The sequence below is a fragment of the Asterias amurensis genome, chromosome 15, assembly GCF_032118995.1.
Source record: "Asterias amurensis chromosome 15, ASM3211899v1".
Classification (NCBI taxonomy): Eukaryota; Metazoa; Echinodermata; class Asteroidea; order Forcipulatida; family Asteriidae; genus Asterias; species Asterias amurensis.
The window spans coordinates 17194811-17210873 of NC_092662.1; the positions used below are offsets into that span (position 1 = coordinate 17194811).

At 36.8% G+C, this 16063-nt stretch overlaps 1 protein-coding gene across 1 annotated transcript; it reads right to left on the reverse strand.

The window, feature by feature from the left end:
* Window positions 1-841: 841 nt before the first annotated feature.
* Window positions 842-15843, reverse strand: LOC139948386 (anaphase-promoting complex subunit 5-like). The gene is made up of 18 exons (XM_071946528.1): window positions 15373-15843; window positions 14889-14968; window positions 14549-14664; window positions 13825-14047; window positions 12974-13148; window positions 12555-12745; window positions 12054-12135; window positions 11746-11838; window positions 11382-11449; window positions 10974-11087; window positions 9932-10154; window positions 9641-9762; window positions 9175-9291; window positions 8627-8774; window positions 8319-8388; window positions 3375-3470; window positions 2140-2234; window positions 842-1640 (listed from the first exon to the last, which is right to left on the reverse strand). Exons 1-18 carry the CDS (start codon window positions 15715-15717, stop codon window positions 1524-1526), a joined length of 2475 nt encoding a protein of 824 aa, XP_071802629.1. The 5' UTR covers window positions 15718-15843; the 3' UTR covers window positions 842-1523.
* Window positions 15844-16063: the final 220 nt, after the last annotated feature.

Genomic DNA, 16063 nt, shown 5'->3' on the forward strand with positions numbered 1-16063 from the left:
CACAATCATGTGATATCACTCCATCTTCCGAGACAATGAAACGGGAAATTTGATTTGATACAATAATAAAGCAACTCCCATAACCTTTTAGGGAACAATCAAGTCTGTAAGGTCAAATTGTTTTGCTCATTACAATAGTTTACTCATGGTCAGATTTCAAAATGCACATACTATTTTCTACGTACATTATTCATATCTCTAAGCAGAAACTTACACAATGTATTTTATTTTTAATTGTGATGGCAAAAAAGTAATGTTTGTTTTGTGATAATAATTACTCCGAAATACAAATAAACAGTTTGTAACATGTCTCGCAGGGCCCAACTTCATAGAGCTGAAAAAGCAAAACAAATATTATTGCTAAACAATTATCTGTTTTAGCAGAAACTAGCAGGGTACCAGTCACAATTAGTACATCACACTTTGTAGTTTGACTGGTAACCTTTTTATGGAAGCATAATTTTGTTGTACTTAGCTCCTTGTGCTTTAAGCTGCTCCAAGAAACTGGGCCCCTGGTATTGAATTTATTCTGTAATTTTGAGCTATTTCATATTTCATTGCTTTTATTTTATTATATTATTTCCATTTGTTTCACTAAGCGTGGGAACTTTGGTAAAAGCTTCAATGTAATGATCAGAGATATAAAACTTGTCTATCAGGTGATGAATTAGGGTCAGGGACTATAAGCAGATCTGAAACAGCTGTTCACAATAACAACTGATTTCCAGGTCTAAGGAGAAATGTAAATATTAATATTGATTAATACCTGACCAGATGTCAGTGTATTACTAAACCTTGTGTTTGATTACAATATTTTAAAAATGGTGTACAAATATTGTTGTGCATTTTTAGACGTAAACTTGTCCACTTCTTTCAAAAAAGAAAATCCATACAGGACACAAATCAACTCTCCAAAAATTATGTAATTGTGCATAAATATTCTCAACAAATGTTTTTTAAACCCGTCTGTTTTGCAAAAAGTAATAGGCAATGACAAAACCAGAGCCTAATTAAATATTATACAGCTGCTGAAGCAAAAGATGTGCTTAACAAATTACTGCCAAGCAGAGTTGAGGATAACAGCACAATGGTACATGTGACATAGTGTATAAGAATATATGTTTTGGAGCTGAGCTACTTTTAGTGCTTAAAAGCAGCTCTGTATAAAATTGGGACCTGGGCAATAAGGTCTACATTACACACACACAGTGTAAGCAATTATTTATATAAATACTTAACTTTGTTTTGAGTAGACTTAGGCTGTCTCAAAGTTTTGTCCAAATAAACTCAAAGTGTTTTATCTATCGGCCTAAACAACTGGCCAGAAGAAATATTTCAAAACAAAAGGTATTTGTTAGGCAGAAATTAACAGGGAACCAACCCTAAAATTATATTTTACTTATATTTTGGTTGGTAACCTGTTTTGCTTCGCAATATTTTACTGTCATTTACATTGAAATTGGCCCCTGATGAAATTCTATATTTGTTTAAATGAGATCAATAACGTTGGCTGATAGGATAGGTTATAATGTTGATGTGGGTGGAAATACAGATGTGGGATACTGCTGATCAAGCTGGCGGAACTTAAGGGCACACTTGTTGCGTTCAGATGTATAACCCAATTCATTGTACAGATGAGCCTGGAAGATAATCAAGAGAAAAAAACCAAGAAGTTAATGTAGCCCTCTTTAAGTGTCAAGACAACCTGACATTTTTGGGGGAAATAAAATGGGAAAACAAGGTGCGAAATAGGTTCAAACAATTTAAAATTTACAATGCAGGCAATGTATTTCTCAGCAAACACAAATAGTGAAATCAATGGCAGGGTAAATAGTCATATTATTCACATATTAACAACCTGTCTTCCTCATTAACTTAATTGATTATGTAGGAAACAGTGATTACCACAAAGCTGTATCCTTGAGACAGAAAGACAGGTGTATCTAAATCATCAGACACCAAATTATTCTGAGAGACTCCATCAGCATCAACTAAGGGTAAAAAGATGCAACCCTGCATTATTGAAGTAACAAGTTTACAGAAATAAGCCCACATAAACATTTTGATACAAAGTCAACCCCTACCCTTCCCCCGACCCCTGAGAAAAGGAAGTGAGAGGGCAAGAAGGGGATACTTTACTTGAAGATAGATGACATCTTTGACTCGATACTCTGCCTCCATAGAGTGGTATCCATCCGCAGTGTCTTGAAGAAGTTGCACCACCGATAGTAAGACTGCATAAAAAAAAAGAAACATAAGAATTCATTTCCAACTTATAATGTCACCCATGTCACATTTTAGTGCAATGTATTTGTTACAGTTAAATGGTTGTTTAGAAATGGAATATAAGTTTTCAAAGTTTGCCTCTATCAATACACAGATTCTGAAATCTTCAGTTGTTTATTCTTTTCTTAGAGAACTTGACATTAAAAGGTTTTGTTTTGAGTATGCATGTGAAGACTGGACTCTCCTTCATGCAGACGAAATTCTACATTTTGCAATATATGTATCATTTGAAGTGGTAATAGGGTTTAAATTTTCCAAATAGAAAAGTTTTATATCTTGTTTTGACAGCACAATCACTGCAGGTTGTTGAGTTTTGATAAAATTGTTCCGATTCAGAAAGTTGAAAGGTTTAATTGAGTCAAGGTTGTGACTTGCCAGCCGTATACTATTAACAAAGCTTGGTATCCCAAGGCCATATCATCACCAATATTCTACGAGTACAACGACAAGTTCAATTCACAGAGTCTGTCTGTGGATAACTATTTTTTGATAAAGGATTGTACTTTGAAAGGACATATGAAAATATGATACAAGGGCACTTTAAAGCATATTGACTTAATGGTAAACAATTCATCCATTCCCATCTGTTGGGTAAAAACAGATGCATTTAATCAAATAAGGTTTTTAAGAGTTAAATAAAAATAGTTCAAAACTTGGTAAAGGATATTCTGCCTCTTCCCAAAATATCACAGGTTGACTGCCCGGCTTGATCCCAAAATACATATACAAAGAGTACAAGTAGTTCTTGTGTAAAATTCCTTCTAAACAGCATACCTGTAAACTAATACCTATTAATTTGGGTGGTTTTTTTCCTCGATTTGTTTATATTCCCGATGCAAATTTAACATCTCTTGTATCTTTGCGGTACCCGCTGCCAAAACATGGGATTTTAACTGCTTCTAGCTACCGGGCAACCTCGGTAGTCTAGTTGGTAAGACATTGCTCTAGAATTGCAAGGGTCGAGGGTTAGAATCCCACCCGAGTAACATGCCTGTGATATTTTTTCACAGAACTTGGGAAAGTACTGAGTATACAGTGCTAACACACATCTGTGTATGGGTAAAACAAAATGTTTAATAAATTAATACCTGTTTTTCTATTGCCAGCATCTGTGGAAGATGAAGAGCAGGCGACTTGGCATTTTGCATACAGGAACTTGACACAGCATTGGTCATATAAAGTACCTATCAAAGAATTAAAAGGACAAGCTATAACTTCTTATTTCATAGAAAAACCTGACACAATAATATTGTCTGATTCCATCGAAATCCAACACTGTGCCTGAGCTTATGAACACTGAGGAAATTGGCGTGGATGCTCATAAGCCACATTTTGTGGTGTGTCATGGCCGAGCGGTTAAGCCTTTGCAACTGTCTGGAAACACAACACAAGGGAGTTTGTCAATAAGGCTGGGTTTATAACATCAAATCCTAAAAAATGCAAAGTTGCAAAATAGTTGTGAAAAGGGGCATTTACAGGGCACTGGTGAAATGAAGAACTAGGTCTATGCTAAGTGTCAAAGTCAGCTTTCTGAACAGGACATAAGTGTTTACATGAATATAGACAATTCAGCCCAATATTCAGACAAATAATGTTATGGTTGCATCAGGGGGCGAAGGGGCGAAGGTAAGAAGGGGCGAGTACATAGGGTTAGGTACAAAGAGAGTCAACAATCCCTGCATTATCTAAAAGATACAAGCTCCTCACATACTATTATATGGTAATGTTGCTATACAAAACAAGTTAAACATTAAATGATGTGTTTGTTAGTTTCACACGCGTAGACAACATGTTCCGGGCTTCAACTGAACTCGATCTATATCCGTCTGTATCGTATTGACTCAATAGGTAATACACCTGTGCTGGAGACTAATGATGTTAACAGGTATAGGCCTAGCTGACTGGGGTTACAGAAGGGGCACAAGCCCCTCCCCTCTCCCGGAATAGATGTGTAATCTGTTTAGTAGTAACTACTCTTACGGATTGTTTATGTTTGTCTTTAGTACATTTCTGTATATTTGTCTCAGATCCTCTGAGTTTAACAATACAAAATATAAATATTGTAAGCTCAGTTGTGATTGTGTTTTTTTAGATAGAATAACCAATACCATAGCCAAAAAACGGTGCACCAAATGGCTTGAAATATGCCTTTGGCTGCAATGTTTTTTTTTTCCAATAAACCAATTTATAATAAGCAACGGGTAAAAAGTATTAATAGACATTAAATGTATATTTTTTGCTTCATCAGTGCCAACGAGTTAACAGTACAATAGACCATAATTATTGCATAGGCCTTCATATTCACACAGATGCAGGGGCATTTTGTATGTATTGGGCGTCCACTGAGGAAGTACTATTGTATTCCTGTGATGAGGTGGAAAATCAGGACTTCTATGCCATTTCTTTTCTTGCTTTAGAAAAAAAAAAAAAAAAAAAAAAAACTTGCCCACACAAATCCCATTTACTATTCTCTGTGGGTGGTTATAAGTCCGCAAATAACTGCACTGAGACAGGAAACATAAGGCATAGATAATTTTACAGCCAACTACTTTAATGCAGTACTTTGTGACCAAACCCATGATTCTGCAAACAAAATAACAAGACTTGTCTTGACTCTTGAGGCATTATTAATATTTTTTCTGATCTTTAACATGAAATTGAATTTTTGTCTGAGTTGCTTTAAGGGCACATATCCCCATGAAACCCTCTTCCTTTTTTTCTGAATGTAATTTATTTTCTATTGCAAAATGGAGGAGAGAATTGTTTTCCAAAATCATGTGGAAACCTTGGAATGTTTTATAACCATACCTATTGTTTTAATTATTTTTGGTTTTCATTATCCATATGAAGTAAGTAAAACCACAGCAGTAATATCAACTTCAGAATGAAGACAAATTTCATTGCATTGCAAAACCTGTTAAAAAATTGAGTAATCTAATAAGTTTCTGTTTTACAATTGGGTGAGGTAACTTCTCTAGTTATAAACAGGCAACCTAAAGGGAGTCAATGAATAATGTGGTTATCATAAAGATGTCAAACAATGGGATAATAATCACCCTGTATAAATAAGTATGTGTACTATAACCATTGGGTTACCCTGGTTAGTCAACACGTCCATTGTTCAACCCAAAGTCTAAACTTCTTTTATAATACTCCGAAGCTCAGGTTTTTGGTGTCTATTTTGAGCAGGAAAAGGTTGCCAACAAAATGACAATTTTTTTTCTTTCTAGTGTTCTGCAGGATTATACTTTACAAAAAAGGTGTTACTAATTATTCCCTGCCTAACCTCTCTTTGCAAGGTGAGCACAGGACAAAGTTAATTTTTTTTTGGTCAAGAAAACAAAACTTGAACAGGGGCAAGATTTGTTAGGTCTTACAGCAATGTGCCGGCCTGACGAGGCCAGTGATGTAAGCATCAGGCCAGTGATTTAAGCATCAGGCCAGTAAACTCATGAGCAGACAAGTCCAGTGTCTTTTGTTTTTCAATTGAACACTAATACCTCACCCTGTAATATCTTGAACAAAAACAAAATTGTTCAAATGTTGACTTTTGAGTCTTATAAATATCTTTCAATACTCAATGAGATAAATGTTCTCATTTATGCGCCTGTTCAAACAAAAACAGTTTTAAAGTTTAAAATGTATACAACAGGGTTTTTCTCCTTTTCTGAAAACAATTCTGGTTATGTAAAAAGTTTGAGCGACACACATGGATTTCAACACAAATTCAAGCCTTGGACACTAATCATACGATAATTAAAGTAACCTTTTATGGCATTCGATTGTGGTGACTGTGTCCACTTATGGTGCATAAAAGAGTTAAAGTTTGGAGAGTGACTAGATGTTGAAATGATAACAAGAATCAGCTGATCTTTGTTTACCCAAAGGCCAGTCTGGTAAACACTCAGCAGAAATCAAGATCAGGGTTTGACATAAGGGGTTAACAACCAGGGCTAAATTTAACGTTTTTTTTGTAATAATTTCATAGAGCTGCTTAGGCAGACAATTTCTCTTAACAATTTTCTGCTAATACAAATTAGCAAGATACCAGTCAATGATAATTCATATGACATGGTAACCTTATTGTGGTAAGCAGTTTTATTGTGCTTAGCTACTTTTTATGGGGTTGAGCACCTCTATGCAGTTAGGCCCAGTACCCATTTCTGAACATTTCACTTACAAATTTTCTGCAAATAAAAAAATTAGCCAGATACCACTCAAATGTGGTGCATCTGACATGGTATAAATTGGCTGGTAGTCTTGTTCTGGTAAGCAAACTTTTAATGTGCTTAGCTACTTTTCGTGACTAAGCAGCTCCATGAACTTTGGGCCCAGTTGCAAAGGTTATTAGTTCCTACCCACCAATGTCAGACTTTGGCTATTGGTCAGAACCTTTCCATACAATTAGGTCACGTTGATATGGAGCATATGAACTTTTTCTGAACTTTTTCTGAACTTTTTCTGACTTGCCAAATTAACCTACAAACGGCAGAACTTTTGTACATAATTTTTACTTGAATACTGTGTACGTATTTATGGTAAATTATAATAATGCCTACTTCTACTATTTACAAAAATAAATATCTTTTAGTGTGAATATGGTGGGATGGTGCAACGTTTGTATGTTTGGAAAAGTAGTTTAATTAAACTGTAATTTTTTCCAAACTAAAGGAGCTTAAGATGCTCCCCGAGGATAAGAAGCAGTTGATCAAAATAAAGACGGACTGATTGCAAATGTATGATGTTTCTAATACTACAGTGGCAGAACAAACACCATACAGTATAAATTTGAGCAATTAACATTATTTGCAAACATTTTCAGACAATCCCCAAACAATCTACTTAATCCTTTAATACTTTACGGGGTCATCCCTGAGGAAATTAGGCAAGTATGTCAACATTTTAAATACTGATTAGGGGGTGGTAACTCGGCAAAGTAAACAGAGCTGCCTCTTCAGAGCTGACGTAGGAAACACGTTATAGGAAACACGTTTTGAGTGACGAACAATGCTTTTATATTACTGCTTGATAATGTGGCCGTATATGTCAGAAAAAAATCAGTTTTAGTCCCATTTTGAGGATTTTACGGTATGCAGGTAAAATTCTACATAATTTTATTGTTTTTGGTCGCTCGAAGATGGGGGGTGCACTGAAGTTTTCTTGGTTATATTGAAATTGCTCTCGTACAAATCTTGTTTTTCTTGGGCCCCCAATTCCATTTTTTCTGTTCCGCTGCCTATGTATTGGTTCTTTACTTATTGGAGTGCTAGTGATTTGTTTTTTCTTTTTACGTTTGATGTTAATTTCTGTAACATATTTCAATGTTTTTAAACTTGTACAAAACATGAAATTCAGCCTACTGGCTATGAGAATGGTTTTTATTTTAATAAACCATTTCAAATCAAATCTAATCAAAATCCTTCTTGTGTGAAAGGAGTGAGTTCCAACAGATATTCAATGACCCTTGGGTCATAGCCTCAATCAGCTGTAGAATATCCAGCCATAACTAACAACAATACAACGTGTGAGCTTGGCTGATTGCCAGCCTTGTAGTTCACAACTTCACAGTGACGTACATTCTAAACAGTGCATTCAGATGAATTCTTGCATGAAATATAAATATTGGATCCTAAGAATAACAATTACCCAAACTACTCTTGTAAACGCTTGTCGTCAGTGAGTTCAAACCATTTGGCCCCATGTGGGTGTAGTGCCACCCACAACTAAACACACAATTGTCTATGCGTTATGCATATGTATTCACCATATGATATCATACTGCAGAATACTTTGGGCAGGCATAGCATAAGGGTGGCACCACAAGGCATGGTTTTGAAACACTATGTGGACTTAAGTCCACAGAGTATTTTTTTAACATTTGTTTTCTTCTAAAAAGTGCACAGAACAAAAACAGTCCCACAAAGGGTATGCAATACAGTGGTTTGTGTGTATCTATCACTAAAAGATCTGTATGACATTAAACGGTCACATAGTAGGAGGGTTAATGATAAACATTCCAGATTTTGACTCACCATTTGCAAGAACTTGGGGCATGATTCCATCCACTAGGCTCATAGCATGTTTGTGCATCTTCATCATTAGCTATAACAAAACATACAGGATTATCAAACTAAATTCTTTATTTAGGAATGCAATTCACAGAATAATTTTTACAAACTAGAATCCATGCCTTCTTTATAAACAAAAAACTTTTCATTTAAAACAAAATAAAATTGACAAGAAGATAATGTCCATTCTCCCCAGAGTTGACCTGTGTACAAATTATTAAATATTAATAATTGTTGCAACTGATATAATATAGACAAAGAATAAACTTTACCTGGACTTGTGCTAGACATGCCATTGCCTTGGTATACAGCGATGAGAGATGGTGAGTCTTACACAGTGCCAAGGCCTGCAACAGGTGCGGGATTGCTTGAGTGTGATTGGAGGTGGATGAATGCAGCTCTGATAACTCAATAAGAGTCCTAAAGAGAATAGAAAACAATGCTTAATCATTTACTTCTCAAATATTCCTCCCTACGTCAAATTTATACACTAGTCTTGAGCACTTTATGATTTGGGTCCACTTTAAACAATTTGTTTACAAATTTGCTTAGCATCAAACAAAGTCAAGCTTAGCAGAACTAGGTTACTAGACAAAATGTAATGTATGTTACTTGTTGGTATGGGAAGTCTGAGAGTAAGACGTCTGAAACTAACGAAATCTCAAGATCCTAGACTATGGCAATGTGTTGGCTGTGGCTATTGCTAAGGGTGTTGCTATGGGCAGCCTATACTTCAACGCATGTTACCATGGTGATCAAGCCATAGCCACTAATTTGGAAATGGCTTAAGTTTGAAGATATAAGACTGAGATGACTGTACCATACATGAAGCTCTGTGGTGTACCCGTCTATTTTGTCTCTGCATTCACCGAGGATGTCATTGATGATGTCAAAAGCAGCAGATGTCTGCCCTTGTTTCTTTAACAGAATTGCTCGTCTGAAACAAAAGGATTTAACCCTTAAAAGGTGCAACATAAATTGGTCTCATAACTTCACACATAAAAGTTATATATCAAAATTTATATCATAATTTGTTATTGATAATGGGAATAGAATTTAAGATAAAAGCTATCTTTCAAGAAAATGTATTGCCAAAACTTTCATTTTGTTAATTGAGCGCCAAGAACGTGAAACATTATTTCAGAAAAGAGGGAAAATAGTTTGGTCATGGTTGGTTAGGCCTACTTGGTGAAGTAGTAAACCTCCAAGAGTAAACATTTGCCACCACAAGAGGGCGCTAATTCATTAATCCAATAATGCCAAATGAAATCATCTCCAGAACTCACCTAAAGAGGGCGTCAGTCTCATTCAAAGGTGACAAGTTCAAAATGGCTTGTTCAGCTTGAGGCCATTTCCCTTGTAGTATGGCTTTGTCAAATAACAACTTCTGTTCACATTCCATCCATAACTGGGCAGACAAAAACAAACAAACAAACAAATCAAGGAGGATTATTTTTTTTTTTAAAACTCATAGAAACAAAAAAGAAAACAAATAGTAGAATCAGTTATAAAATAAATGAAACAAAATATGACAAATGAAGTAAAACATTTTATCTGAACACAGTTTATTTCCTTACCTTTGCATGTCTTGAGAGGAATGGAAATCTGTCTTTAGCCAGCTTCAGGATGTCTTGAGCGGCAGCATACATTCCTTGTTCAGCATGGAGACGAGCTTGGTTATACATAGCAAGACATATAACCTCGCTGTCTTTAGTGATCAAGCAGTTATTGGACGCTCCACCGGGGAGATCTTGATGACTGAGATGAAGAAGTAGCTGGTCACAGTGGGAGGACATTGTCCTTCGGAAAAGAAAAAAAGAACGACAAATGAGGAATGGTTAGTTACAGATCGAGAGATCTCTTAAAGAATGAATAGCTTTTAACCAAGAATCTGCCAGGCCTGATCTCACGGAGGCAACAAAGGCGATTGCCTCCATGCCCCCTGGTCATTGCCTCAGTGCCCTTCAAATGCTCCGGTAAAAAATTTAAACTTCCTCACAGGGTGCCCTTTTAATGAGGAGAAAATGCCTTGGTGCCCTTGCCCTTTCCAAAAACGTAGCATACAGGCGGCGGCCTGATTTGCTTTTAATGTTTTATTTGAACTTATTTTATAAGTATAACACATCCAACAGCATTAGCGCTAATAACAGGATCACTAGGAAACAAAAAGAAAAATGTTTAGTTTCAGATGTGGGAGGAAAGCCCAAAGTAGAAAACACAAGCATTCAGGTAGGGACTGAAAACCCAAACCCAAATGCAAGGCTCCAGTCTGAGGTAGGATTTTAACCGGGGTCCACAGAGGTGAAAGGCAAGGACATAAAACACTGAGCCAACCTGATCCTCTAGTTGATCTTTATTAGCAAGACACTTTATTTTCTCAAATGCAAAGCTTTTAATTAGCAGGAAAATTGTTGGACCGTAGTCAGATTCCTGGTTTATGATGACACAGGCCTGGGATTAGACAGCCTCTGTTGCCCCTTGTCTTGACCTTGGAGCTCGTTCAAAAGTTGTCCATATACTTCAACATTCTGCAACGAAACTGACCTTTGCAAACTAAAAATGGCCTTGCCCTCTCTAAGATGAAATTCCTGGTTTATGATGTCATGAGTGATCACTCACCTGTGTCCGTACATCTGCCAGAGGGCGCTTTGCTGGGCCAAACTGGTTTGAACCAGTTGTGGCTGGTTGTGTTTGCAGTTCAGGACATCACTTTTAGTCAGGTATTCAAAGACACTAAAAGGAAAGTAGGAGGATAACATTTTGATTATGAAGAGGTTTATCTTTACTTTGTGATGTTTGTAAACAAAGGAAAGGTGTCATTTCAAACAGGGTCCAATTACATGGCTCTGCAGAGTTCTGTGATTTAGGGCCCAACAAAATTTGATCAGGCAACTTGCACAAATGCTGAAAAAATCAGTCTGTGAAATACAATAGAAAGGTGTATTATTACATGCTTTTAGGGTGCCTAGAGTGTAGAATTCTGTGGCACCATGATTTAGGCTATGATTGATTTACTATTTAAATTACCTGGCAGGATCGACAGAGCTGAGACCTTTGTGTTGAGAAAAATGCTGAATACCCAGAGATGTCAGATACTGTTGGAAATACAAACAAATTGAGATCATTCGCAATGAATTCATTACTTAACACAAAAATATGTCTTGAGTTAGACTTGATTTCAAGTCTGAGATCACAGTTATTCCTCATCATCAGCCAGGCAAAACACAACACCAGATTAGCTATCACACACCCCAACTAGCAATAGGTAAATGGTAGAATTTAATCTAGTCATGAATTTACAGGTGCCAAGCTAAAGTCAGAGGCCCAGGACCTGCAGCCAAGTGTGATTTTTTCGAGCCTTACAAATCATCTCTCTTTTCCCCCTACTTACCGGCAGATTCAAAGCATCTGAACGTGTGATGGAGCGATCTAGAAGATGAGAAACATCATCCCCTTTCATCTTTTGAAGTCTGTATAACCAACTCTGCAAAGATAAGGCTTACATCATTAAGATTTACTCATTTACTCGTTTTTCTAAACAGACCTGTGCTTGCTAATTGAACAGAAACATATACAGGAAATGTACAGAGAAGACAAAAAAGAAACTTTCAGTTTTAGTTGTTTGAGGAAAACCCGAGAAATTATTGCAAAGAAAACCCACACAATCGCCTAAGCTTGGATGTAAGTACATGTACTTACCAGTGCATGTTGAAGGCAGATATTGTCGTTACTCTCATGTGCAATCCGGATTGCTTCTTTCAGCGCTAACAACGCTTCCTCCCTTTAAGAAGAAAAACAATCTCAACATTACCAAAACAAGTTTATGGAAATAACCAATCTTTCAAGATGACAACAGCTGAACCATTCGTATAATTGGACAATATTGAAAGTAAAATCAACTCTAGCCTAAACATCTGCTGTTACACTTTGAGGCTCATGAATAACGCCAGATAGCTTTCAAACAGATGCTGCCAGATGTTCCTTTGGCCTTGCATTCATTTCAAAAGGAGATTTGCAGTCAATTCAGTGAATTCACTTGTACATGTACATATATGCAAGCTGAAAAACTACATCACCTTGGACCAATCATAACACAGATATGGAAAGCTCACTGCCATTTCTGCAATGAAATCATTGTATCAAATGAAATCATTGGGCCTGTTAGACCAGTGCCTGTCACCAGACTAAATCCCTTCTTACCTATGACCAAAAGTGCAGTGTAGACCTGCCAGATTGAGGGCAGCATAGCGGAAGCTTCTACTTGTTCCTTCATCTCTGTTGCTGTTTGTATCATTGGTTTTGGGCAACAGATGATCAAAGTAGCTATGGAGACTGCGTGTAGCACCACAGAACTCACTCAACCGCAGAGAGTTTAAATAGGAGAGAAAATGCTGTGGATTTTGAAGAGAATTAAGCAGTAACTTAGTTTACACTTTTAAAAGAAGTACATTATAAGGTTCAGCTTTAAAAACAGGAAATGTGTAATGAATACATGTGTCTAGTGCAACAACAATAGAGAATGTGGTAGTGTCATTTCCATGATTACATTATCTTCAGAAACAAAACACAAAAACAAAAAGTTGAAATATAGCACTCAAAAACATAATATTATAACTAACTGTTTCCGGCAGATCAGGGTTGGTCTCTTTTAAAGCCGTTATCTCATATTGTAGCCTGCTTGGACTAAGAGCCCCTGGCTCTTCGTTTTGAAGTAGACGAGCCTGCTGTGCAATGAACACCTCTGCCTGCTGGTGTGTGAAGGTTTGTTCTGATGGCAGGTGCAATGTACCCTCCCTTGAAAAAGAGACATGAAAATAAGAGTTACATCTGTTAAGAATCTTTAGTCCTTCTTCTGGCCATTGTAAAGTTCCAATACAAATGTTTACTTTCCTCATACTTCTTCTTCTTCTTCTTCCTATACAAGTACAAGCCTCAAACCTCAAGGTATGCTAGACTATGTAAGTCTTACTGGTATTCAACAATTTGGAGATTAAAGTTTGTTTCCTTCAGATTTCCAGAGGTTCAATTATGTGCGAGTTGAAGGCAATGGACACTATTGGTAATTACTCAAAATAATTATTAGCATAAAACCTTTCTTGGTGACAAGTAATGGGGAGAGGTTGGTGGTATAAAACATTGTGAGAAACAGCTCCCTCTGAAGTGCCATAAATTTGGAGAAAGAAGTAATTTCCACGAATTTGATTTCGAGACCTCAAGTTTAGCATTTGAGGTCCCGAAATCAAGCATCTAAAAGCACACAACTTCGTTTGACAAGGGTGTTTTTTCTTTCATAGTTATCTCGCAACTCCGACGACCAATCGACCTCAAATTTTCACAGGTTTGTTATTTTATGCATTATGTTGAGATACAGCAAGTGAGAAGACTGGTCTTTGACAATTACCAATAGTGTCCATTGGCTTTCAGTCTTGCATAGTCTATTCTCAACATGTGTTATGAAGAAACTGAATACCTTTTTGTTTGTCGATTTGCAGGTCTGGTCCTTTCCAACTCCTCTGTAGTCATTGTTCCTCCATCGTCCACTACACTGATGTCCATCATAGCTTTGCTTCTCTCATCTTCGGTCAAGTGTCCATCAAGACCACTAAGGTATACCTTGAGACCTTTAAACAAACTGGACACCTGGTCAAAGGAGAGTTTGTCATAGGAGAGCACCATACGCCGAATGAAAATACCTGTCCAGAAAGCAGCAACATTTATTACATCATAAATCCTTACAATTTGTTAAATCAATGATGAAAGTGGAATCTTAGATGCATAACAAAACTTGCAGCAACAACTACTTATCATTAACAGTTGTTGGTACGAAAGTCATTGTCTTTTTGCCTTGTACACTGCCACACTGTGATTTGTTATTGTGTGCCTGTAAAGACGTGGTTACAGTGTTTAATTCTTATTCCTTGAATGGTTGTTGACATCTGTTTCTTTTATAGACGAACGCATAATTAACTTCTGATTGGAATCTGTTGGAACGATTAAACAGAAGTCACTTTTCCCGCCTAAATAACGGTTTAGGAAAGTAAATGTAAGTTATGCACAACTCTAATTTTATTATTGATCTCATAATCCTTGTGGACTATAACTACTCCTAGAACTATTTCGGTTACGTCCGGCTATCGTCTCCCATGGGAGAGTTCTAGGAGTAGCCTTTAACTAGATCTCATAATTATCCTTACCAAGCACACTGTGTCGATGGACAGGGGATTGACCATTATTACTATCAAGTAGTTTATCCAGAGATTGGATAAAATCAGCCAGTGCAGAAAGTCCTGAAGTGTTGATAGAACTCAACCTGGTAGAGTAAAAAATGTAAGATCAAGTTTTAAAATGTTGTTTCTTCACATACAAGCAAAATAGTGTGTTATTGATTTGGGGTTCAACTACTTCTATAAACTATACGGAGCCTTATAATATATAGTTTCTAGAAGTAGAGTTCAACAAAGAAATATTGACAAGAGTGGGATTTGAATGAGGATTTGAATGATTTATTTTGCTGTTTAACAAATGCAAACTTACATTTCTACCAAATCTTTGCTCAGTTCTTCATCGATTTCCTTCACTCCCATCAGCAGATCTTGAAATTCCATATCAGAGCTCTGAAGTAAAATCAATGAAATAAAGTGTAATTTAATAATAAACCTAATGTCGGTCAAAATTGTGAATCAAAACACTCAACTCAATCACATTCAAAAACAAATTTCAAAATGGAAGTAATGCCTATTAATAAAAGTAAGGGATAACTTTCCGTATGGCGCCACCACTTTTTCACTCATTTTTACAAAAAGGGATATATCAATCAGGTAAATAAGTTCCTAGATTATTTTATATCGAATGAAAAAGTGGTGGCGCCATACGGAAACTTTTCCAAAGTAAGATCCTGAAAATGAACAATATATAAAGTTTATATTATTATTAAAATAAAAGTAAACATGATAAAACATACCAATAATACCATGAATCATGATTAATTATTAAGACATAATTGTGAAGAGAGGCTTACCTGGATCCATTTTAACATCGAGAGTGCGAAATTTCGGCTGACCATAACACTCCAGCCTGTTGCAGCAGTTGCACCCGGTCTTACACTACTTGCACTGAGCTCACCTCCACCCTCAACCGGTGATTCCTTCGCATCCGACCCACCAGTTGAAGCTGCCGGCCACGGTGCAAACGACTCCTCGTCCGTACCCGTAATTTGGCCCGATCCGGTCACCAAGACCGGTGACATTGCAACAGGACATTTCTCGTTAAACTCCTTCTCAGCAAACACAGTAACTAAGACAGCAAGGGACACTTTATGAGGTGTGACCCATTCTTTCCCTGAGCCAACATGAGACGGATTCATCAGGGAAATTAAGGTGAATTTCACCTAAAGAAGTTCGCGCTGTTTCGTTTGTATTCCTTACATGCATATCATAGGGTGCAAAAATCAAGACTCTTACCGCATCAAACCAATAACTTATGGATAGGGAACCTGACTATACAATTGAAGGTCGACTCGTCCAACGAACGTGTGGCGCGTGCACCAATCCATCTCAGTTTGTTGTGAATATTTCACACAGGTCCCCCTCCCCCCCCCCAACCTCAATTTTCACCTGTCCTCTCATATAAATGGTCGAAAAGGACTTTTTATTGTTACACTATGAAACACCATTGTTTACAGAAGGGGTTGACAGGATAACACGGAGTGT

Bases quoted from the DNA above. Each gene is read 5' to 3' on its own strand.
- LOC139948386 (XM_071946528.1), bottom strand. From the start codon at position 15,717: ATGAATCCGTCTCATGTTGGCTCAGGGAAAGAATGGGTCACACCTCAT. The intron at 11,839-12,053 runs GTAAGTACATGT...TTATCTTTGCAG, and splicing joins TCTGCCTTCAACATGCACTG to AGTTGGTTATACAGACTTCA. The intron at 8,775-9,174 runs GTACAGTCATCT...TATTCTCTTTAG, and splicing joins ACCACAGAGCTTCATGTATG to GACTCTTATTGAGTTATCAG.